This window comes from Vanellus vanellus (genome assembly GCF_965231255.1).
Source record: "Vanellus vanellus genome assembly, chromosome: 5".
Taxonomy (NCBI): domain Eukaryota; kingdom Metazoa; phylum Chordata; class Aves; order Charadriiformes; family Charadriidae; genus Vanellus; species Vanellus vanellus.
Window position 1 is genome coordinate 28,513,996 of NC_138910.1, and position 25,993 is coordinate 28,539,988.

Here is a 25,993-nt window from a genome sequence, read left to right on the forward strand (position 1 = left end):
TCCTCGGGGTCTGCCCGGCTTCATCCGCGGGGGGCGTCCGCCGTGGCCGTGACGAGCGGCCCTCCCTCCTTCCCGCAGCCGCCGCTGCCTCAGAGCTCCCCGGTCCTTTCGGAAGGAATGTCCCCCGGCGGTGCTGAAAGTAAGTTTGGAGGAGAAGTGAGCCGTGCTACAGCCGCTCTTTTTTTAACGCGATAGAAGCGGCGGGTTTGTCCCCTCATTCAGTAACGCTCTGCGTGATAACCTCGTTCACAGTGCGCATAATCCATAGGTGGTCTGCCACTTGCGGGGTCTTCAGAAAGCAAGTAATTAGCCATCAAGAAACTTAATGTTCACGTGCAGTCTGCACAAGCTGGCCATGGGGTTCTTCAGCAACGCGTATTTATTCAATAAATAGGAAAATACTTAATTGCTTTTTCCCCCCTCTCTTCTTATAGGTTGTCACTTTTGCAAGACTGGTGACACGAAGTAGGACAACCAGCATTTCGAAGAGCTCCATCGTAAATGCGACTGCATCTCTGAACGTTGGCGGATTTGCTGGAGGCTCTTCCCAAAGCCTGCTCAAATCAGAACCTGCAGACTTTCCAAAAGCTTTGTAATGGAGTTCTTGGTACCCAAAGGAGATTACATTAGATATTTGAAAAGATCTTTATTGCTACTTTTAGTATGTGTAATAGTTCTTGTGTGCACTGATCAGGACTACTATAGTTTACTTGGAGTATCCAAAGAAGCAAGTAGTAGAGAAATACGACAAGCATTCAAAAAACTGGCATTAAAGTTACACCCTGATAAAAATCAGGTAAGTTACATCTTTAACAGGTCAAAGTTGTGAGTTAATGGATCGTAACATTTAAAGAAAAAGTGGGTTTAATTTGTCTAAAATGTTTGTCAGTTCTTGTGAAGTAAGGTAACCACCTGATAATATGGTTCAGCTCTGATGTTGTGCAGAGGAAATTGACGAAAAGGGATAGACTGGTCATGCGTGGTTGTGTTGATTTTGGGCTATGTTAAAGTGCTGTAGTTAAAAAAAAAAAAAAAAAAAAAAAAAAAAAAGAGGCAAGATATTTAATTCTCAATTATATTTTTGTAAATGGAGGAAAACTTACATCTGTGCCGTATTACCTTGTTGGTAAACTGATGAGCTTGTCTCTTTCTGTTTCGCTTTGGGGAACTTAATGTTTCCCTAACATGAAGTCTCATCTAAACAGCAAACACCACCAGTCTGTACTTGAGACATCAGCCTCCAAGTATCAAACAGGACAAAGCACAAATTCTGGGACTGCCAAGGCATAACGAGGGAGGGTAATAAGGAGCTCTAGACTAACTAGAGAGAGAAGACTGGGAACGGCTCAATCTTCTGAAGTATAAAGAAATAATTTTTAAATCCCTTTTTTCCTCAAGATTTCCTGAAACAATCAGAAATTCACAGGAAATGAAAGGATGTGGATCTTATACATGCAACTGCACCTGCACAGAGCCCCAGAAGACAGTGATGTTCCATAGGAGCTCAGGGCCTGCCTGCACAAGAGTGTGTTGAAGCCTCTGAGGCATTCATGTTTTACAATGGATTTGAACATGACGAAGCTCAAAGAGAAAGCTAAAATCTCAACAAAGTTAGAAATTCCAACTTGTAGCTATTAACTGCAAGTTTTGTTTTTCCCTGTGTTGATACCTTTCAAAGTAATAACGTTTTGGGTCACATTCTGTAGTTTCCAAGTATGCGAATACTACTAAAATACTACTAAAGATTTTTCAACAGGTTATTTTCAACATTAAAGATTATATAGAAGATGAAGCCATTACATAAGTTCCATAATGGTAATTCATTTCATGTGTGTCTAGGTAAATAAGTGAAGAATCTGTAAGAAAAAGTGTCTTTTGAATGAAACATGGAAGCAGAAGTCCAAAGAGTGGGAGAGCGCTGCAGATTTTGCTCGCCGCTGTTATACTGCACTAGCTCAGAACCTAAACTGGGATTCAAAATATGTCTGCAAATTTGTCACTGTTCTAGTTCCAAAGCTACCTAGAATCAGAGTGCTTTTTCAATAAAAAGGGGGCCTCTGTCTACACTGTAAGATCAGGAGGGATAAGTCTTTGTTCTTGTACTTTTCCTTTTTTTTTTTTTCTTCCATTGAAGAAAAAAAATCGCAAGTAGTGGGGTCACTGGAGAATGTTACAGCCTCCTACCAGTTCGCTTTGTGTTTCAGTTGGTACATTAGTGAGGACGAAGAAATGAGCAGCAGATGCATCTGGCTTCCAGAAAGGAAAACTTTACTGTAGTTTGTTTGGAGGTCACTGTGGAATGTTTGCTTCCATCACAATTGACATCTTTAGTAGGGATATAAAAATACTTTCTCAGCATTATATGTACAATATGGTTTATTAATTACTTACGTACTAATTATAGTTTTCCTTAAATAGAATGATCCAAATGCACATGAAAATTTTTTGAAAATAAATAGAGCCTATGAAGTACTTAAAGATGAAGATCTACGAAAGAAGTATGATAAATATGGAGAGAAAGGCCTTGAAGATCAGCAGCAAGGAGGTCGTTATGAAAGCTGGCACTTTTATCGCTATGATTTTGGTAAGTTATGATCTGTGTTCGTGATTTGTTTGAAACAGTCACAAATAAATGTAATACTCAGATCTATATCAGATCTTTTTACACATTTCTGATGTATCGTCTGCAGATTTCTGCCTGCTCTATTGTTCTCTTGCAGCAGTCATTTTCTCTCTGTTGACCCAATCTTTTATTTACCCCGTTAATGGCTACCCAAAAATGTAATAATCTATTTACCTAGCCTTTTGTTCCATTCTTGCTGCTTACCTTTTTATTGGTCATCTAACTTACTGGGTTTTTTTTTAAGTGCAAAGCTTTTTCTTTTTTCCTCCACTTAAATTCCAATGTTAATTTCATCAGTATTCTTTTTACCTCTTTAATGCAGGAAGACCTTTCTTGTTTAGATAAAGTATTCTCAAGTGGATTTTGAGAGGAGGCTATTTTATATGCAGTTATACAATTAGAGATCAGTAAAGAGGTAGTAGAAAATGAAAAAATAACAACAGGATTGTACCTAAAATGATCTTGAGACAAGTTATTTAATGTTTGTCTGGACAAATTTTAGGTAGTTGTAGGGAAAGGCTAGGATGAACTGTTTTCAGAGCTGCTGTAACAGTTAAAATAGGGAGCTGAGAAATGTGCTCTGATTGATGTGAAAGAAAAAGCTGACATGAACCTCCACCTTGGAAAAAAAAAATTCTGGTGTAGTTTGGTTTAATATGTCCCAATCTCTAAAAAAAATAATGTCTGTTCAAATTGAAATTGAATCAACCAGAGGTGCAACTATCACAGGAAAATATGGAAATTGCCCCAGAACTTCTTCAGCTAAACAGATTTACGAAATTGTATCTGTCTGAAGTTACATTGCTTGATTGAGAAAGTATGTCCTTGAATGTCTACTTCCCAGTTGTTTGGAGAGTATCTATATTTTTATATATACATAAAAATATAGATATTTTATACGTATGTATGGGTGAGTGTACGTATTATATTTCATTATATATAAAAAGCACCTTGTCACCTGTAGAAATTAATTTCGTTATTTATTTGCATTTAATCCTTGTATACCTCAGGTGAAATGGCATCTCACTATGTTAGGTACTGTAAAAGACCTGTAGCCATAGTAGTGTAATAGAATGCTGTCCAGTAGTATTTTTGGTATCTCTGCACTGCATTTCTTGTGTACTTGAAGCAGTAGACTGTTTTGTAGTGATGTTCTAGGTAGGACTGGCTAGCTTTTTAGAAAAGCTGTCTTCCTTATCTTTATTCTCTCCACTTTATTCCACTGCATTCACACATTCTGTTAGTGGAAAAGCTTGTGGCTGAAACACCTTTGTGATCCGAATAGTTTAGATAACCAGAGGCTGGGAGAAGTGAAAGCTTCCAGGCATTACATATAGCACTCTCGCTGAGAGCTGAAGCTTCTTGAATTTTAATCTGACAACTGGTTGATGTTATTTCTAATCCTCTTGCCATAACAGTGGTAGTTCAAGTTCTCTGCTCACTTAGTTGGCTGGTCTACTAAAACACCAGAAGAACTTTTCTGTTCTGATGGTGGCTTTTGTATGAGGGCACAGGAGTCTGCAAGAGATTAAACTAAGGTTACATATTACTAAATAAATACGCCTTTGCTGTAAAAACTATCATTGCCAGCTTACTAGTTCAATTTAAGTGTACTGTCTTCTGTTTTCTGTCTTGTGAATAAGATGATAGTTTGTTTCTTCATTTTAAAGATGGCAAAAATAAAAAGCAATTTTTTTTAATAGGTATTTATGATGATGATCCTGAAATTATAACATTGGATAGAGGAGAATTTGGTAAGTTTTAAATAAATAACTATCTGTTTGACAATATGGCAACCCAAAGTAACAATTTTTACATTCTGAGCTGTGTATCTGTAGACTTATGTTACGTATCTATACAAAAAGCTGTCAGAAAATCATCATCTTCAGATGAGAAAACAAAAAAAAAAAAAACCAACAAACCCTTAACACTTCCTGGTAGATGCTAGTTAGCAAATAGATCAATATCAATAAACAGTTTAGATTAAGTTTGAAAGATATTTTGTGAGATCTGTAAGAGTAAATTATTTGAATTAAAATTTTCTTTCTCCTAATTTATCCTTACTGGTTTTTTTTGGTCTTGTCTGAAAATGCACTTGATAAAAATACACTTTCAGTGAGGACATCATCCAGGTGTTTTTCTTCTAAAATTATAGCTAAGATGTTTTTAACTAGATGAGACTAGAGAGAAAAAATATTGGATTTTGTGTGATTTTTCATCTGCATTTTGAGTAGTTTCCTTTGTACAGACCGGACCTACATGCTGAACCAGTTTTGTAAACTATTCTAGTAGCAGAACCGCATGATGCTCTCCGTGAGAACTTAGTCTTGCTTTGGTTGATTGATTTGCAGAATCTATAAATTCCTTAGTTGGCTTGTTTGTGAGGATGTTGTAATATAGGCTAATATAATTTAGAAATTTCACTGTAAAATTATGTCCAAAAATTGAGAGACTGAAAGTCATGCAATTTAAGCTGATAACCTCTGTTTGTGTATATTGTGTTTCTGTTGCTTTCTTTTATAAGCAAGAGTATTTAGTTATGTTTTCCTTGACTTTACTAGTAATTATATTAACTTAGATTTTTAAATTGCATTTTCACCTGTGTTGTGGTTTAACCCCAGCTGGCAGCTGGGACCACGCAGCCGCTCGTGCAGTTCTCCCCCTCGCCCCAGAAGGGCAGGGAGAAAATGGAGAAAAGGAGGGGAAAGGGAAAGATTAAAAAAGAAAAAACTTGTGGGTTGAGATAGTTGAATAGAAATAATAACAGAAAAGGAAAATAAGAATAATAGTAATGACACAAGTCACTCTCACCGCCCAGTGAATTGGCACCATCCCGAGTAGTGATAGTGGATTCCCCTCCCCTGTCCAACCCCCATTTATATACGGAGCATGACCTCTATGGTGTGGAATATTCCATTGGCCATTCCATTGTTCTGTCTGTCTGTGCTCCTTCTCAGCTTCTATGGGAAGCTGAAAAGAGTGTTTGAAAAGCATAAACATCACTTGTCTATAATGCATATTGTTTTAGTTGTTGCTATCTTTCACAGCCATCACTAGGAAGAAAATTAATTCTGTCCCAGCTGAAACTAGGATAACCTATTATACTGCGATTCTACATGAAAAGATTGCCTAGTGGGTAAAAATCTTTTAGAACATTATTTTGTTTTTAGGGTAACCAGACTTACACTATCACACGTTTCAGCTAGGTTAATCTGTAGAGAGTAAATTTATTCTTGATGTTGAAATTCAGGGTGCTGATATCCCTTGAAATACGATTTTTGCACACTTGTCTGCAACAGTGGGTATGTGCAGGTGAGGTGCAATCTTTATCCCATCTGAGTTACTGTTACCAACTGTCTGACATATTAATACTTAATTCATCTCTTAGGGAAAACAATATAGTAAAAATGTACATTCTAGATATCACTATATTGTAGATTTGCATTACTTAAAATTTTCTTCCTCCATCTAGATGCTGCTGTTAACTCAGGAGAACTGTGGTTTGTGAATTTTTATTCTCCTCGATGCTCTCATTGCCATGAGTTAGCACCTACGGTATGTATAGCAAGCAGATTAACTCTGAAAATTCATTGTTTTTAACAGCTTAAAAAAACTTAAGGAGGTCAATTTTTACACTTAAGCAGAAACCAAAGACAACAATTTAAGATGCCAGGAATAAAACATGTGCTGATTTTTCATTATATCTTCATAGGATAATACCCTTCTTTTTTTTTTTTCCTCCCCATTTCTTCTAGTGGAGGGAGTTTGCCAAGGAAATGGATGGAGTAATACGCATTGGAGCTGTCAACTGTGGAGATAATAGAATGCTCTGTCGAATTAAAGGGATTAACAGTTATCCTAGTCTGTATGTTTTCAAAACTGGAATGGTGAGTGACGGGCATTTTTAGAAAGACTGAAATCTGGAAGAGTATTACTTTAATACTTGTTTAATCTAAAGATCTTCCTTTTAAGATATTATTTCCTTTTGATAAATTACTTTTTCTCTTCACCTTGGTTAAACTAATTTAGAAAGTTAACTTCAAAAATAGATATCTGGTTTATACAGTGCTTTTTTTGAATCACTTTACCATGCAACTTATCACTTCTGATTTGGCAAGATGCTGTCAGCAGTGATGCTGTAGCAAAGCAACAAGTCGAACAGTATTATAGTATTGTAGTGGGCTTTTCAAATACAAGTCTGTGATTTTGAGTGTAAAGAATGTGACCATGTACCTAATGCAACTTGGAAATTCCTTCCACAAGATTTCCCCCATGCTAGCTGTATTATGTACGTCATGCTTTATAGCTGCTTGTGAAGTAATGGTGCCAGAGGTGGCATACAAATTGCACTTGAATAGTTGGGTACATTCTCACAGTGATAAGATTTGAGAGGTTGAATACAGAGATTGTGCATATACTAAATGGACTGATGCAAGCAATCTTTTTTTCAATAGAAATATAATCATTGGGAGTTGGTGTTTCTAAAACTAAGTTATCCTTGTGTTGCTGGATTTGGAAAGAAATCACATTACAGAATTTAAATTTTATTCCAATATGGGAGGAAGAGAACAGTTAGAGAAGGTTTGGGGTAGGGGCAGTCCCACAGATGCATAAGTACTGTTATAAAAAAACAGTAAGTTTTGGGGTTGTTTTCTTTTTTTTCTTTTTTTAAACTTTATAAACTTTATTCTTTGTCTTCTATAGCAACCAGTGAAATATTACGGAGACAGGTCAAAAGAGAGCTTAAAGAACTTTGCCATGCAATATGTTACAAGCACAGTCACTGAGTTATGGGCAGGTAATGTTCACATATTTTGCTTGCAGTCTTGTTCTTGAAATTGCTTTTACAATATAAAATATGGCGGAAGCTATGTATACAACTGAATCTGTCAACTTTTGCTTAGTGTTATTTTTGAGATTAAAAATAGTTCACTGTAATTTGCTAATATAAATACAAAACATTCTTGTTTCATAGTCACGTTTAACTAGTCACAAACTGATGCAAATTGTTTCACTCTTAGGAAATTTTGTTAATGCCATTGAAACTTCATTTGCTTCTGGCGTTGGTTGGCTGATCACCTTCTGTGCTGAACGTGGGGGTAGGTGTACTAAATGCTTTTCAAATAAAGCAAACAAAAAAAAATACTTTTGCTGATAGTGGCGTAATACCTTTTGCTTCTAATAAAAAGTTATAAAACTTCTTAGATGATCAAGTTATTTGGACTGCGGGTCATTTTGAGCTCTGGTTTAGAGGCAGTTTGACAAAAGGGACATTAATAGAAATATTATGCTTTTGTGCTCCTGTAATGTCATGTGGGTCATTACAGCAGCATTCAAGTGTAACCCCTCAGGAAGAGAACTGGCAGAAAAGGCCTCTGTCTTCAGTTTCCAGCTCAAGCTCAAATGACAGCTGTTGCACAGGTGCATGCCAGCTTGTCATGATAGCTAAGTAGAAGAAAGGATGTATTGCCCCATTAAACCAATACTCAAAAATGAGCTGAATATTTTCTCTTAAGTTGGGTTTGGACATAGTAATTGGCTCTTATCGCTGATGTCATGACAGAGTTTAGATTTGCATTGGTTTTTTGTAGTTGTCACTAACTTTCTTGGGATCAGTATTGGATACAGCATGAGAGACAGTTGCCTTGGTTAGCTGGTAGAGCTAAGTAAATGTGCTACACCTTTGACAAATAAAGATTTCTCGGTCTTATGAAGAGACCTGTGCTCTGTGAACTGAATAACCAGAGCTACAGTCTTGGATTTAGACTTGTAAATAGCTTGATTTCAAGTTGTAGTCCTTCTGTTATTAAGTTTTCAGCTTTGGTCCAATTAAAGTGAGGTTGATGCATCTTCTTATTTCAGAAAAAAATTTGCATTAGAAGGTAACTATTCAAAGTCTGGATGGGTAATTAGAGCAAATGATATATTTATTATAGTGAGTTATTATTTGAATCACAGATAATCGGTATTTCCATTGAAATCTCATTCCAAGACAGTACATAGATACTTAGATACTTCTTGGGGTCTTCTTTTTTTTTTTTTAAACATCAGTTAAGAAAAAATTTTAAAGGTCATTCTTAGTAAAGCAAATAAAATATTAAAATTTTTAAAACGAGAATTCTGTGTTGATGAAGCAAGAGAATGTTATTCATGTTATTTTTTACTTAGAGTAGATAACCATCAAGTGCTGATTACTAGATGTTACAACTCAAGTCACTAAAATACCAGACGAATAGCCAGGAAGCATGCCTTTTGAAACGGTTACCTTTGTAGAGAGGAAATGGGTAATCCTAAACAAGAGTAGGCTTAGTGCATTAATAATTCAAAGTTTTATGTTTGTAAATAAATAATTTTTATTTTGCAGATTGCTTGAGTTACCAAACACGCCTTAAGCTAGCTGGCATGTTGGTAAGCAGTGTTTCACTTTGAAAGCATTACCTATTATAGTTCAAAAATTAAAACGAAATAACAGCAGTGAAAGTAAGAGTTTTGGCTACAACTTTGTTGAGTTTAGTGGAACCAAGATTTCACCCATTAACTTTAAGAGTGAAATACTTTTTACTTTGTAGCTACTGGACCAACATTTAAAGAATTTTATGAAATATGAATGAATATTAACTAATTAATTACAACTTGGTCTCCTTTTATTTTCTAAATGTTGCATATCATTGCTTGTGTTGGGATTTTGAAAAGCATTTCTGAACCTGAAATTAAAAAATACTCTTTGTTCTTGTGTGTGTTCTTTGTTGGTTTGTGGTTTGTTTTTTTTTATTACAGGAAGGTCTTGTTAATGTAGGCTGGATGGACTGTGGCACCCAGGGCGAGCTTTGTGATAATTTAGATATCTCATCTAGTACTACAGCATACTTTCCACCCGGAGCCACCATAAATAACAAAGAAAAAGGAGGTGTTTTGGTACGAGTTGTTTCTCAACCGTTCTGTCTTTAGATAAAATAAGGTGATGACAATGACAAAGGAATGTATAAATAATTTCCAGATTGATTATATACAACTGAAAAGATGCTTTTTTCTTTTTACTTCTATGGCATGAGTTTGTATCCCTCCTGGCTTCTAAGGCAGTGATCCCTGGAGGTGGTCCCTAGTTTGCTGGTACGCTGGGAGAGTGAACAGCAGTATGCTGCAGTAGCAGCAGCCGCCACCTGTAGCTCTGCCTAGCCATGTCCTCAGGAGCCTCTCTGAGCAGCTGTGGGAATCCAGGGGTGGGATGTGCTCTGTGACAGGCCCAAGAGCCTAGTTCTGCAGCTGCTACGCAGATATCCTGGGCAAGCTTGGGAGATTTGCCGTGTGCCCCCAACTTTTATTCCACAAGAAATATGCCCCAGGTATCACAACATTGGGAAATGCTGCTCTGAACGGAGTACTGACACATGTGATAAAAGTACTCCTACATCATCTGTCAGCATGGCTTGTTCCCTTATTGTCACTACTCTTATCTATGTCTTTAAAAGGAGGAAATTAAATTTGTAACTCTATGTACTTTCAGCCTTGTAACTTACCAGCTCTGCGTTATTGATTCATATTACTTCCTAAACTTAAAAAAAAATACTGAAACTTAAGTATCTGTACAGTGAAGTTAAGGAAGGCTGTAAAACTAGATAGCAAATCTTGCAAACTTGATTGGAAAATTTGGCTTGAAATTTGAATTTGAGACTTCTACCACCCATTTTGACAAAATACGGTATCTTGAGTTTAATATTGTGGGAAAGCAAGCTAGAAAGCAGTATTTTAACAGTGATACTTGTGAAACTATATATATGAAAAACAAGTTGATCAAATAACATATTATTAACTATACTCTTCAGTTGATGGAAAGGAACAAATCAGAATAATTTCCCTGATACTTTGAGTACTATTCATCAACAATCAGGCTGATGTTTGTAATTCCTTATAATAAACACAGTTAACTTTCCTTCTTAGTTTCTTAACTCCTTGGATGCCAGAGAAATATATCAGGAAGTTATGCAGCATCTGCCAGACTTTGAAATAATCTCTGCAGCATCATTAGAGGTAAACTTTTAAAAATATGTTAAGGTTCCTTTAAATTATGTATTTCTACATTTTTTTATCATTACTTTTTACATTTTTCAATTCCTGTTGATACAACAAACTAGTATTTATTTAACTGAAAATGACTTTTTTTTAAAAGTAGCTAAGGTTATTTAACATAGTTTGTCTGCATTTACTTTTGTTGTTTAGCAAAACAACAAAAGTAAGGGGGGGCATGTATTTAATAAGAAAATAAAAAACCACAGAAATTTTCATTGCAACTCACTCTGCCACTGTAACTTTCTGGTTATTTTTTAAATCAACTACATTGTAGATAATTTTATTTTAAATTTATTTTGTCAGTAATGTAAGAAAGAAAACAATACTTGTTAATCCATGATTAAGTTATGTATGAACTGAAATTAGGAGTCATAAAAGTTACTCATGTCTTGGAGGAAAAAAAAGAGGAAACCTCTTTTCACACTTGTAATAGCACTTAGCTGTTTGATCTACAATAGGAAACGCACGTGGAAACAAAAAATATAGAGGGCAGCATGTAGCCAGCTTGTTTTCAGATTTTTTACCTCTGTTCTGATAATGATGCAGTAAAGTCTTGTGGAAGGGCTACATGAAAGGATTTGTTGAGTGGAGGAGGTCACTCAGAGATCAGATGAATAACTGGGAATTCACCTTTATAAAACATAGAAGGAATTTACAAGTTGGTATAAGTTGGGAATAATTTCTTTTTCTCTTATTTTTTGTTTTGGTTGTTTGGGGTTTTTTTTTCTTTGTTTAAAGGACCGTCTGGCTCATCACCGATGGCTGCTTTTCTTCCAGTTTGGGGAGAGTGATAAATCAAATGTACAGGAATTTAAGAAACTTAAATTTTTACTTAAAGATGAACATATTCAGGTAAGACTGCTCACTCATCTAGTGTTAAATACCATTTACATTCAGAAAACAAGTCAGTGTATTTTTCATTATTATTAGCCATTACTACCACCTGCCACCTCCAGTACTGAAAGAGATATACTATCATATTGTAGACCAGTAGTGAAGTTTTTAATTTAAAGCAAGCAATGGCTTTTCCCATAAAGTTTGAATAATTTAAAAGTAGTTAGGAAAGATTATCTTTTAAATCTTCTCTCTCATGGGAAATGTCACTGCAGATCCCATTCAATTAACAATTAAAACTTAACACTTCAACATCAAATTGTTGTATGTGAAACTATTTTAATTACTCAGAAAACCCTATAATTATCTTGAAAATTTTCTTAATAGAAAGAAAACAAAATTAAGCTTTGTATTAAAGACATACAGATTGTGTTATTCTGTATAAAATATGTATTTTAAAAAAAATGTTGTACTGACTAGAACTTTTAATGTCACATTTATTATAGGTGTCTTCGTGCTTCCTTGTTATTTTGTTTGGAGGGGGGGAAGGATTCTTTAAGGTTTTATTCCCCTTTTTGGCCTTTAAATTAAAAATTAGCTAACAACCTAATACAGCTGTGCTAGTAGTTTTCCTTGAATGTCATAGTTACAAGATTGTCATAAGACTTCTTTTGTTTTTACAAGGGTACTACTTTTCCATATTTTAACTTTTTTTTAGTGAATCTATCCTAACTCTTACTGCCTTCAAAATATGTTAATCTATATACATTAGGATGCCTTAATTAAAATGGCACTGTCTGTTACATAGGTTGGCAAGTTTGACTGTCTTTCCTCACCAACCATCTGCAACAAACTCTATGTCTATCAGCCTTGTTTAGCAGTCTTCAAAGGAAAAGGAACTGGAGATTATGAAATTCATCATGGTAAGGGAAATTTTGGCAAGTTTAAATCATTATGTAATCGCTTTGAGAGGACACTGTCTTTGGGAAACTGCATTTGTTTTCCCTAAGAACAGTTTTGTAACTTTAATATTTGCTGGTTTTCCTCTAACCTTACTGTAGCCTTGCCCAACCTTATCATTTCCTTGGGTTTTTTTCTTTTTCTTATGGTTAAGCAGTCATCAGATGCCAAGAGATGTATTTTGTCTTTACTTTTCTGTCTATTTCAACATCATTTACATAGTTAAATACAAATTAAATCTCTGAAGCTGATCAGGACTGCTTCTGCTTTGGGTAGGCTAACCAAAGAATGCTGTAAAGCACACCCTTCATGGAGGCTTAACATGCTAGTTATACAGTGCTGCCAACTTGAGAAACTTGGATTTGATTTCACGTGTCACTACGCTAAAACTAATTCCATGTTTTGTTGACTTCTATTCAATAAAATCTATATTGAGACCTTTACAGCTTACTTTCATTTCCAAAATAGTAGTTTCCTTACAGGAGAGGTTGGAACTATGTAAAATGTACCACTGAAAAGATTAAAAAATGCTGGTTGAAGACAAACGGAGCCTGAAGCAAAACTGCAGCTTGCAGCAATAGGTGTAGCTTTATCCAGAATGTGACGCAAGACAATTATGCAAGATGACGTTCTCATTTTTCAGCCTCTGACAGCTTGCTAGAATTGAGTCAGAACCTCAGTACTGTAATAAAGAAGAAAGGAGAAAAGTTTTGACCACTTAGAAAAGAATAGTTGTATCTAAGGGGGAAAGATCATCCCGTTCATCTCATGGTTGCTGCTGGGAAAAGCCTTATGTACTCTAAAATTTCCACTCCTGCAGAGAAGCCAAGAAAGGGTCATATACATACAGCATTTTTAGATCTTTTGATAATGGTGTAGATTACAAATAGTGTAGCAGAACTATATTGGACTACAGCACATACATTCTTTTCTGAATGGTTTGGTTTACTGTTTACAAAATAGGTGGCACCTAGAATGTTTGCCAATAGTCATCTCACTCTAGTATTTATAACAATATAATACGCAAAAGAATCAAGTTTTTTTTACATGCTATGTTGAAGGGCTTCAACAGTTTAAAATCTAAGAACAGTAATAAACCTTAAGTCATTGTGCAATGACTTCAGATTTAATTACCCTGGAGTTCTTATTCTCAGTTCATTTCAAGACACAAACTCGCATTTCTGCTGACAAATATGTACGTGAAGGGTATGAAGAGATGTGCTCTTTGCCCACAAGAGCTCTGTCATCAGGAACTTCAATCACACGTAAAAAGCTATGATTTCTCAATTACATTTATTTTGCTTGAAGTCTTTACTGTGTCAATACCTTTGCCAGGGCAAGTGTATCTAGAATAGTAACTTTTTAATTCCAACAAACACTAGTGAGGTAGTAAAACAGCCAGTAGTCCAGTCACTAAAAAACATTAATTTTGTTTGACAAAATCATGTTTTGTTTTGGATAAAACATTTACTTGGCTAATATTAGGTAAATACCCAGTTTAATATTTAGCCAAATATCAACTGTCACCTGAAGTATGTCTTACCTACAAAAGTTTGGACAGTTCAACATTGTCTTCCTGAGAAAAAGTGAGCCAGTATCTGTTCAATTTATTTAAGCAGGCCATGTTTAAAGATCAGTCAAGGGAACTGAAGGACTCCTGTTGCTGTCACTGAGTACTTTTCCCTATGAGAGATCTCATTAAAAAAAAAGTTTCCTTTCTCCATTTTTCTTTGAAGGAAAGAAGATCTTATATGACATTGTTGCGTTTGCCAAAGAAAGTGTCAACTCTCATGTTATCACACTGGGACCTCAGAATTTTCCTGACAAAGAAAAGGAACCGTGGCTCGTGGATTTCTTTGCACCGGTAAATATTTAATATCTATATTTCCCTTCTTCTAAAATCTGTTATGTAACTACGTAAAAAATACTAACAGTACCTTGAAAGTGTCCTTCAGCATCATGAGATGGTATTGTAATTTCTCATTCCTTGGCAGCACTAGTCCCTAGACTGTGTGGGTTTTGTATTTAGTGGAGTCTGTTGTCAAAGCAGCATATTATTCATCTCAAACAGCTTACGTTCTCCTGAGAGCCAACTGCAGGGAAAGCAATTACGCTTGCTTGTCTTTTGTTTTCTAGTGGTGTCCTCCTTGTCGAGCTTTGTTACCAGAGCTGAGAAAAGCATCAAAACATCTTTATGGTCAGCTTAAATTTGGAACACTAGACTGTACTGTCCATGAAGGACTTTGCAATATGGTAAGCTGCAGGAACTAAATATAATATTCTTTGAAAGATATTTCATTTTTTTTCTTCTAGTTGGGGGTAGGGGAATGGGAGCAGACAATGTTTGTTCTTTAATACTACTTTCTAAAAGGGTAGTAAACCAAACAGGACACTTGTATCATAATGTTTTTCAAAGGGGCAAACTATGTACCCACTACAGATAATATCTTAATGCAAAATATAGGTCACATTTTGCTCTGATTTTATGGAGTTATTGGAAGACTCTGGAAGTGTCAGAATTTAATAATTCCTGGGGTTTTTTAAGAGGAAAATAATTAAAGCAGACCCAGAAAACTTTTTCTAGTGTGTATATAAATACATGCATTCTTTTTATTCTTCACATAGAAGAATAAAAACCAGTAAAACATTTAGACATACAAGTTTGATATTAATGTAACACTTTTTGAAGATGTCTGCAAAACCACTTCTAATTCAGTTCACCCTAACTGACTTTGCTTTTTGTTTTGTGGCGCTTTATATATAAACTTTCTTACTTTGAAATTGATTCTGTATTTCTTACCAGTTTACAATTCTTTAAAGATATAATAATGGAGTGAAAAATATTTTTTTTTTTTAATCTTGCCCAATTTTCCATGTTTAAATTTGCTTAACTTTTGCTTCAGTGAATTTACCATGGTCGAAATTAATGACATTACTTTTCCCAAATTCCAGAAAATACTACATTTTGACAGCTTTCCTGCAACTGCACATTTTATTGTTCATAAGAGCTTTTTATGTTAGAATGTTTGTATTTATCTTTAAAATATGACTGTCTTAAAGCATATGAAAAATAAGCAAAAAATGAACAAGCTTTTTAAAGTTGTATTTAGATGTGTTTACACACTGAAGAATTCAAATCATGGAAGCATCTGTGTTCAACAGTAAACAATACAGTTATTCATACAGTACAAGTGTTTTCACCTAAAGACTGGGAATAGCTTTAAAGTTAAAGCTTAGAAGGCTCGTGGATTAATTCCTGCATTTGTGGAGCATGGCAGAAGAACTACTGGCTGCTTTTTAAATTCAGAAAAAACGATGCCATCTCTGAATACATTTGGCATCTTTTCTGTACTGATTTGTAATGGTTTCAAGCTCCCATCTGCATGTACGTCTGAGCAGTTGTACTGTTCAAACTGGATAGATTAGCAGCTGTGAGCCACCAGTAGCGATGGCAGTTAAAGGAAAGTACAAGAAACCTACTAATTCCTTGCAATTTCTTATTGTCTATTTTGTTAGCATAACATTCGAGCTTATCCAACAACAGTTGTGTTCAATCAGTCTGACGTTCACGAATATGAAGGACATCACTCTGCTGAGCAGATCTTGGAGTTTATAGAGGTACGTAAATTATCCTTGTTGCAGTCATGCTCTGTACGCAGCTCATCCACAAACATGTTCTTTAGTTGGAAGATTCTAAGATCTTATTTATTTTTTTTAGTAATTAATTAGACTAGTAAGAGAGAGCGCAAAAACCTTGGGCAAGAAAAGTGATCCAGCAACTGTCAGTCAGGGACTTGACACCTAATGGATTAATTTCCCTGCTCTGTCAAGTAATTTCTTTGAGGTCATTAGCTAATAACTTAAGGTCCCTTCCAATCTGAAAAGTAATAGTAATGATACCTATCTCATAGAGAGGATAAAGGAATTAAAAGTAAGAAGTGCTGTAATATTAAGGTGAAAATGCCTCATGTGCGCATCTTGACATAGGAGGAGTTTCACATTTTTGTCGATCAGCTTGCTGCCCTCCACACTTCTCAGCTGTTTCTTGAACTTCCTTAACTCTCAGAACTGCAAATCATTGGTACTCATCATTGTTGCTGCCAGAGTTCTGGCACCCACCTTTCCTTTGGCATTCAGGTTCTCTCACTGTTAGATCCACAGGCTATTTCCCACTCTTTGAAGAGACTGTTCGTTCTCTTTCCAGGCAGCCCAGAAAAAGCAGGTTTAAGAGCACACATGCAGGAACAGGTGGAGATCAGTCTTTTTCAGTTGATGTTCAGAGGCCCCTAGTGCACCATATGTATTCTTCTGCATCCCAACCTAAATAGCATTGTTGAGTGTCTTAATGCCTGTTCTTGCCAGGTAAGCTGAATTTTTTGCCTTTTGCCTCCCCTTATGGAGAGGAGGGAGAAAACCTCCCTTTTGCAGCCTGGCTGTGGTTTTTTTGATAGCTCTTCTCAGCAAATCAGGAATATGATTGTTAGGTTGGAGGAGTGGCTTCTGATTCTTCCATGCCTTTCAGTGGTGTAGAGCCTTCCCTACCATAGCAGCAAGCAAATTTCACTAAAAGAGGGACATTCTCAGAATTTGGTACAGTCTGTATGTGATGGCACTAGATACAGGATAACTTATTGTTGCGAAGTATATGTCTATAAACCGTCTTTACTTTAGGATCTTAGGAATCCATCGGTGGTCTCCCTAACACCAGAGACATTTGTTGAGTTAGTTCAGAGAAGAAAACGAGAGGAAACCTGGATGGTTGACTTCTACGCTCCGTGGTGTGGACCCTGTCAGGCTTTAATGCCAGAATGGAAAAAAATGGCCAGGGTAAATGACATTCAAATGTGGTTTTTTTCTGCTTTTGCGTCCTGTTCCGTGGAATTATTGAGATGGTACAACTGCTGTCATAGAGACTTGTCAACTGAGAAAGTCTAGTGATTACTATTGTGGGCAAAACAGGGAATTCCTACCTGACAGTTTTATACTGTTCCAAATACAAAGCTTTTCTTCATTTTTTTTATTTAAATGTTCAGTACATCAATACTGTATTCCAGTTTTTCCTGTTGATACAAGTGTGTCTTCCAAGATCTAAGAAACTTTAGAGTAACTAACTTTCCTTGATGCTTAGTGCATTATGGAGACAACAGCTCTGCATTTGTTTAAAACAAAATATGAGAAAAAGATTTATCCATAAATTAGATAAGTAATGGTTGAAATAATTTGCCACTTAATTCTCAGTATCCTTTATGATTATTAGTCATCTTAAATATAGCACTTAAACCTTGGTGAAACCTCTGACTTGAATTTAAGATTAAAGGAGTTTAATGCTATCCATCTTAATTGTTTCCTACATTAGGAAGATTTTTCTCTGAGATCTTGTTTTCTTCACTGAAAGTAAATAAATATTAAATACCATACACTTTAAGGCTGATTGTCAGCTCAATTACACATACTTTGATATGAAATTGTCGAGACTGGGGAGGGTGTTTTTGTTTTGCAACGTCATAACAGTGTTTTCTCATTTGCAAAGGTAATATTACTTTACTGATAACCATCTGTTTTTTCCTGGACATGTTTCCAGGAATTTGGACTAGAAATTTGGGGGCGGGGAATAAGGCTTTGGAAACAAGTCCATGACTTTCAGACATTTAGAACTCACCCAGACTAGGAGTTCCAGCCAGTATTCTATATTCTGGTCAAATGTCTGTGAAGTATTATTAGCTCTGTAGTACACAGTCAGTAATCATCAGCTTCCCTGCCCATGCCAGGTGGTTTGGGGCCTTTGCAACAAATACAGTGTGTTCAAGACGCAGGCCAACTGTGCAGCTGATGGCCATCTGCACTGTACCGGGATCTGTCATAATTACTGAGCCTGTGATAGAAAACATGGTAATATGCTAGTCTTTATTCTAAATAACCACACTGATAGGTACCTTTGAGGCAAGGCAGGTGCCTCATGAGCCATGTGCATGAAGGTTATATTAAAATATATGCGCCTGATGGGAATGGGTGGCTGGCTCCTATTAGATACCGGGAAGCCATTTACAGGAAACAAGAAAGAATTGTCATAATCTTGGTTTGTTTTCCCCAACTAAGTGATTAAGACTTAAATTGAAGTATTACTGAAATTGTAGTATTATTGATTAGCATATCTGATTGTAAGTTTTCTTCTTTTTTTTTTTTTTTCAGATGTTAAGTGGATTAATCAGTGTAGGCAGTGTGGATTGTCAAAAATATTATTCTTTCTGTCACCAAGAAAGTGTTCGGGGATATCCTGAAATAAGACTCTTTCCTCAAAAATTAAACACAGCTCATCAATATTAGTAAGTAGTTTATTTCAGTTTGGGAAATGTTAGATGATGCGGAACAAGATGTATATTCATCTTCTGTTGTGTAGAAAGATTCGTCACTGCTATTAAAATAGGCTGTTACAATATTAATGTCCTAGATGTTACTGAATTTGTGACTTCAAACTAGTGCCATTTAATTTTGCCATTTCACTGCAGCAATTTGAACTTAGACTGCCTCAGGAATCTTAATTTTTATTTCTTGTTCTGTGTAGATTGCCAGTTTTCTAACTTTAATTGTCTGTTCAAGTAGATGATTTAAATCCTATAATATAAAAATACTATTAGGCCTAATTGATTGTAGCTTTATCTTTAGAGAACAGAGTGATGTAGCCATCTGATCATCCTCCCTGCCAACAGTCTGTTAGCACCATTGCAAAAATTTTCCGTCATATATCTAGTCATCCCATTCATTGTATCATTAGTGTGGAAACATTAATCATTAACAAAACAACAACAAAAAAATTTATGGGAAATGAAATCTGGCAAAAAACAAACAGTCTGTCCCCTCCATTTCTCAGTACTGTTTGAAGATCCAGGGATTTTAGGAAGCACGTGCATATTTAAATAGAGAGATAACTGTCTGAAATAGCAGATGTGTTGCTTCATTATTTTACAAATTGGAAAGTTCTATTAAATGCTGGCAGATAGTTAATTGCAATGCCCCTTCATCATAGGGCGTAATAGCAGACTTCAGTAGCTTTCATCATTGGACTGTGTACTCTTATTCAGTTCTTCTAAAGTTTTTCTTAAAAGCAGAATACTTTTTTTCTTCTTGAAAACAACTAAGTTGGCAAATATGCATGTTAAGTGCCAAATTCCTAATCATGAGTCAGCTATTTCCTGAAAAATATGGAAATTTGTCTCTTAAAATATAGATCACCAAAAAATGTCAAGTCAGATTTTGACCAGATAACTCTACTGAAAAACACTTTGTAATAAAGTTGTAAATTAGTGGATATGAATCCTGAGTTAATCTTTTTTTCAAACCTGTAACTGGAATTTCAAAACTAAGCAATGCCCTGAAAGTCCAAATAATAAATCTTTGTTCAAGTAACCAGGTTGCCTAGCTTTTCTACTGTCAAATTGAGGGAAATCTATATAATGAATAATTGTTTTATTGTAATGAATTAACATCAATTAGAAAATATATTAAGATTTTTCAGTTTAATTCTCATGTCTCTTACAGCCTGCAATTTTATCTGGAGTTATTATCAAAGATCCTTCATTCAAAAAAGTTCTAGCTATCAAAGCTTATGTGCTCCAAACCAAGTTTCTTAACTCTCTTGACAGAATTTTCTTCTCTTTCTTCTCTTCATCTTCTAGTCCTTAATTCTGTATCTTTGAATTGTATTAACGAGACTTATTTATTCAGATTTGAAAGCAAAGTAGAAATATATCCTAAAACATACGCATTTAAGTTCATTATTTCATCATCCCCACAGAGTTGTTGGTTGGTTGTTTTTTTTCAAATGTAATTCAAACTACTGTGCAACTGGATTTCTGTTTTCTTTTTAATCTTTTTATAGTAGCTACAATGGATGGCACAGAGATTCGTATTCACTGAGAGGCTGGGCATTGGGGTAAGTTACTGCATTAAACTTTGTTCACAAGCTGCTTATATAGTTCGCTTGCTAGGAGAAATTAACATTTAAATGCTACGTAAATCAAGAATTAGAAACGGGTATATGTATTGCTCAATTCAACATCTGAAAGTTTCCACATCTTTTAACTCAAGCTTTTAAAAAGTGGGGAAATAGCATACTCCTTACTGTCCACCCATTTTCTGAAGACCACAGTGTTCTTTTGTCTTCCACTTTTTAAAAGCGATTCTTTTATAATGCCAAGTGTAAAGTAGGAATTTCCAGACGACTAATATTCTTAATTTCAGAAGTTTTCTGTGTGCTTAAATGGAATTTGGATATGTTTAAAGTTTTGAATGGATTATGACGGTTACTCTTCCTTTCTGCAGATATTTACCACAAGTGTCTGTTGACCTGACTCCTCAAAGCTTCACAGAAAAAGTTCTGAATGGAAAAGATCACTGGGTCATTGATTTTTATGCTCCTTGGTGCGGACCTTGCCAAAATTTTGCTCCTGAATTTGAGATCCTTGCAAGGGTAGGTTGTATTAGCAGATTGTTATACTCATAATGGTTAAAATATAATTCATCAGCACTTTATTTCTTAGCAGTCATCCAAAAATTGCATACCCACAATGATCCTCCGTCTCACTGGAAGTCCACGCTTTTCGGTCCAGTGGGTATTGTTTCTTGCACAGACACACACACAGACCCTCTTTTGAGACAGATTTCAGCTTATGATGGGGTGACCTTTGGAACTATGATGTGCTTTGCCCTGAATTCAAGTAGAAGTGCTCCGCTGAACATGTAGTGACTTCTGATTAACAGTGAGAAGCAAGCGAGCAACTACTCCGAGATATTTAAAAGATCTGAGCAACGTTTTTCATTTACTTTTAGCTGCACTGGTGGCTTATTCAAGGTATTTGCTTACAGTCACCCATGGGAACTTGAAGTTTGTTTCTAATAAACTTTTCTTTTTAGACCGTTAAAGGAAAAGTAAAAGCTGGAAAAGTAGACTGTCAGGCGTATGCTCAGACCTGTCAAACTGCTGATATCAGAGCCTACCCTACTGTTAAGTTTTACCCCTACCAAGGAACAAAGGTAAAGTGTCTCCTTTGTGTACACTGGTGAGCAGGTACTCTTAGTGCATTTATTTCATTTCACATTAAGACTTAAGAGACTATTTCTGCAACACATTAAAGTGCATTATTTAGATATTTGGGAGAAACAATAATAATCAATTTCAGTAATATTTAAAATAGTAGGACAATGATACTGTAATAATGTATTATTGAAAAATAATAAATTGTAAATTATTAGAGCAGTAACCGAAATCGGGGCTTAATCAGAACCAGGGTTAAATTTTGCAGGGGTCTCATGTGACAAAATGTTTTTCAACCTTTACCGATTCCACCACCAGCTCCCAAAGGCAGGCAAAGTCTCTCTAAATGAAATGTGGACAACTTCACTTTGGCTAAGGGGAAATATTCTTTCAGTGTAATCATGGCATATTATTATAACTTTGACTTAAATAACGTATTCTAAGATAGAAAATTAATTAAAAATACTTAGTTCTGTTCTGTCTCAAAAACAAATGTTATCAACTGTTTCAATTATCAGCGTGACTCTCTGTTGAGAAGAACATTTCCTACTAACAGATTAGTAGTAATAAATTAAAAAATTCAAAAGTATCCAGATGGTTCTAGGAAATTGCCTTTATTCTTGTAAAACTATTGAATTTCAACAATATTATAATAATCTTTTTAAATATATTAATGCTGAAGAGAAAGTATTTAATGCATTCTGATAGGTAAGTCAATTCTTTTAATTGTACTTTCTTTTTCTTTTTTAACTGAATCTCTTATGAGAAGTTCTAGGAATCCTTCCTCACACAATCCCATCAGTTTCACTGAGAGTTTTCTGTGGTAAAGAGTAATGGCTTTTTGGGTTACAAAAGTAGCAACCCACACTGCCAGATTTCATGAACGTAGATTACAAAGTGCCAGACATTGTAATGGCTGTCTGCGTTAAATACTTAGCTGAATACGTGTGATAAAATTATAAGTTTGGGATTCTTTTAAGGATCAAGACAAAGCTTGTGTAGTTTTGAAAAGTAGCAGCTAAGAGTGGTTTTCACTATAAAGACAACTAGCATTGTTTAAATGGAGACAAAAATATATCTGTGAATCATAAATCAACCTACCAGAGCAACTGTCGTCTTCTCTGCATTCCTCTTGAATTTTATCTGAAAGTAAGGAGATTTTCTGTTCAGTGTAAAGCATGCTTAATGTTACACAACTCTTTTTTTTTTTTTTTTTTAAGAAAAATGTTCATGGTGAATATATAGACAGCAGAGATGCAAAAGGTATTGCTGATCTTTTGAATGAAAAATTAGAAGCAATTCAAAATAAAGGAAAAAGAAAAAAATCTAGAAATAAGGTAAGAATACTTATTATGGGGCCTTTTGCAAAAGACTTATTATTGTAAAGAATAGCTCTTTAAAGTGATGTTAGTATTTGCTGTTTGTCAATGAAATATTAAATGTTGTATCTTCAAATAGTACCACGTACATTTTATTTCCAGTCTTGTTTTGGTTACTATTATAGTGTTTGGTACCACCCTGAATTCTATCTAAGAAACATTCGTGTAGTTGAAAAATTAGTACCACAGGGAAATGTAAAACCACAGGAAAAAAAAATCTGGATTTTTATTTGTACTTTCAGAATAACTTCTTTGTTTATTTTCTTGTCACTAGGATGAGCTCTAAGTGGTACTGGAGGTAGATAAGTTTCAAAATATTCTGAAGCTGTGAATATGAAGACACCACAAGGAAAATATAAGGCTGATCACATTCATGACAGGACAAAAGAGAAGAAAACTAGTTTGAGTTCACGGGCATATGTGACTGTATGAATTCTGTTTAAACTGTGGGGAGATGAAAGCGTTTTGGTGGAGACATTCAGTGTTTCTGTAATGAATTCTGCATGTCCCTCTTCTGATATACCAACTACCTTCTTCCTAGTCAAACATTGGAGTTGACCAGAAACGTGGACTGTATCACTTTTGCCTACCCATTTACTAGTTCCTTATATTTTTCTGTCTCTTTTCAAACACTTTTTGAATGTGGCACTCAGCCTATGGCTGAATATGCACTCAAACCACTCTGCAATGCAGAAACACAGTGAGGGATTGTCTGTTTGAAAGACAAACAGTTTTACCTGATGATTATTCTGCTTTGGCGTTGCATTGTCTAGTCAATTGCTAAGAAATAAAATCAAGAACTGGTATCAGGATAGATTCATTGAATTACATTGCTCCTGCCCTTGAGTGGATGGCTATTATTGTGGCACTGGGGGTGGTGCCTGGATGAACAGAACTTTGTAGGGCTTCTTTGGTTGTTTGGTTTGGGTTTACTTTCTTTTTTAAATAATCAAAAAAAAAAAATTTCAAGGACTTCAAACACAGTGTTTCATTGACTTTCAAACTGAAGTTATGCCATAGAAGCATCTGCTCTACATTATTAGGTCATAACTTTATTCTTGTCTTTTTAAATATGAATGTATTCTGTGGATATATTTAAACTCTTCTGGTATTACCACTTTTCCTTTCTCTGCAGACATGTTTTGGGGGTTTAGTTTGTTTGTTTTTTATATAATCTTTAGGCAAGCAGGATAGCAAGTGCCTTTTTTAATTTAATAATGAACACTGTACATTGGAATGTCTCCTCATACATCAATAAAATGCCCACTCTTTAGAGTAATATTTTTTCATAGCTACTCAATAGACAAGAAAAGACGACAGCAAAATGCCTGTTGCATTTAGTTCAACATTGAAATGTTTCATGTTTTCAATAAAATGCTGCTGAGAACTTGTCAGGTGGACTTGTCTCCCTGTTTGTCGTGGTTTGGCCTCAGCCAGCAACAAAAAACCACGCAGCTGCTCGCTCGACTCCCACAGCCGTGGGAAAAATCAGCAGAAAAGGGCAAAACTCGTGGGTGGAAATATTACAATTTAACAGAACAGACAAAGGGAAGAAGAAAGAAAAACAATAACACCGGTAAAGGAATATAAGAACGCGATTACAGTACCGCCGCACAGCGCACCGACCGGACCCCCACCACCGCAGCCCGCCCCCGAGTGGCGACTGACTCCCTCTCCCCGGCTAGCGCCTCTTATAGCCGGGCATGGGTCACGTGGTATGGAATACTTGCCTCCCCTGCCGGCTCCTTGGGGAAATTAACCCCATCCTTGCCGGAACCAGGACACTGTTATCCATGTATTTAGATTTGGAGTGACTAGTCACCGTAGTGTGAATATTATAAACTTGTAAATATGCTGTTATCTACAAGTTATTTTATAAAGAAGGCAGCAAGAAATAAAAGGAAGAGGTTCTAGTAACTTTGAGACATTCAGATGCTTCTTCCCCTGCATTCAGGGGCCTCTAGTGCTTTGCAGTTTTGCATTATATTAATCTGAGAAAAAAAAGAGAATGTATTGAATCTATGGTTTATTAAAGTAGACCTTCCCACATCCAAATCAAACTTGAAACTCAAATCACAGTCAAAAATGAAAATTTTGGTATTTTGTAACTTTGATGCAAACTCTGGGTCAGTTTTTGCACATGTGTTTAACTATGACTTCAGTTCTCACCTCCTACCTTCTTCCTGGAGAATGAGGTCATGGTTACATACTCTAGGATCCTTACTGTTAAAGATCTAATCAAACATAATCTAGTATCGGCATTTGTACAGTTTCTTCTTTATTCCTGTTTATATATGGTTTCTCTCATTTCTGCCGACTCCTCCATAAGCCGATGGTAACATAAGAACTTTGTGACTTTACTATGGCTCTAATCACACTGCAGCTTTTTGTGAAAAGGTACTTTATCACTTCCTTCTGGTTTAGTCATTTGAAGCATATAGATAACTACTATGAAAAGACAACACTATTATCTTCATCAAAATATCCTCTAAGCTGACTTATTTTGCCCAGGCTACTGGTTTTGAAACTCATTTAGGTTGTGGGGAAGATGATTTAGTTTAAATATCAATAAAGTTCATTTTTAAGATTTAATTCTGTATCATGATACTCTCTATGCATCAAATTTTTAAAAATTTTAAGGTAGAGACCAAATGGATGTGCATGGGGAAAAAATGATCTTCAGAACAGAGAGAGCGAGCTATAGATGATGTAGTTTCCTAAGAAGTTTTTTCTAAGTTTTCATGAGGTTTTTTTGCCAGCTGCCCTTTCTGACAGTTTTGATAAGCAGCTTCGGGGAAATGTAGTGAGTAATAAAATCTTGCCTTTATTCCTAGCCCTACAAATAAATAAACAAGCATTTTATACGTAGTATCTCCAACCTTCTCTAAAGACAAATTCACATAATTCCACTAATTAAGGGTTTAAACTGGTTGGTTATTCAAGACACTTCTGGAGCATCGCTATTTTTAAATGAGAATATCTTGAAGTAGCCCGGTTCCTCAATTTTCTCCTGTAGAATCATGGAGGTGTCAGCATTACCTCATTCTTCAGAAATCAAATTATTAAAGAAAAAAAACCAAACAGACCAACAAAAAAACC

General features: G+C 35.5%; 1 protein-coding gene across 1 annotated transcript; it reads left to right on the forward strand.

Annotated features, from left to right (window-relative positions):
* Nucleotides 1-473: 473 nt before the first annotated feature.
* On the forward strand, nt 474-24,855 carry DNAJC10 (DnaJ heat shock protein family (Hsp40) member C10). Its single transcript, XM_082484559.1, has 22 exons — nt 474-796; nt 2,419-2,584; nt 4,327-4,377; nt 6,096-6,178; nt 6,379-6,510; nt 7,328-7,421; nt 7,645-7,722; nt 8,988-9,031; nt 9,401-9,538; nt 10,562-10,651; nt 11,429-11,542; nt 12,333-12,447; nt 14,221-14,348; nt 14,621-14,737; nt 16,001-16,102; nt 17,156-17,311; nt 18,674-18,807; nt 20,361-20,414; nt 20,804-20,951; nt 21,395-21,514; nt 22,736-22,852; nt 23,169-24,855. Exons 1-22 carry the CDS (start codon nt 596-598, stop codon nt 23,178-23,180), a joined length of 2,394 nt encoding a protein of 797 aa, XP_082340685.1. The 5' UTR covers nt 474-595; the 3' UTR covers nt 23,181-24,855.
* Nucleotides 24,856-25,993: the final 1,138 nt, after the last annotated feature.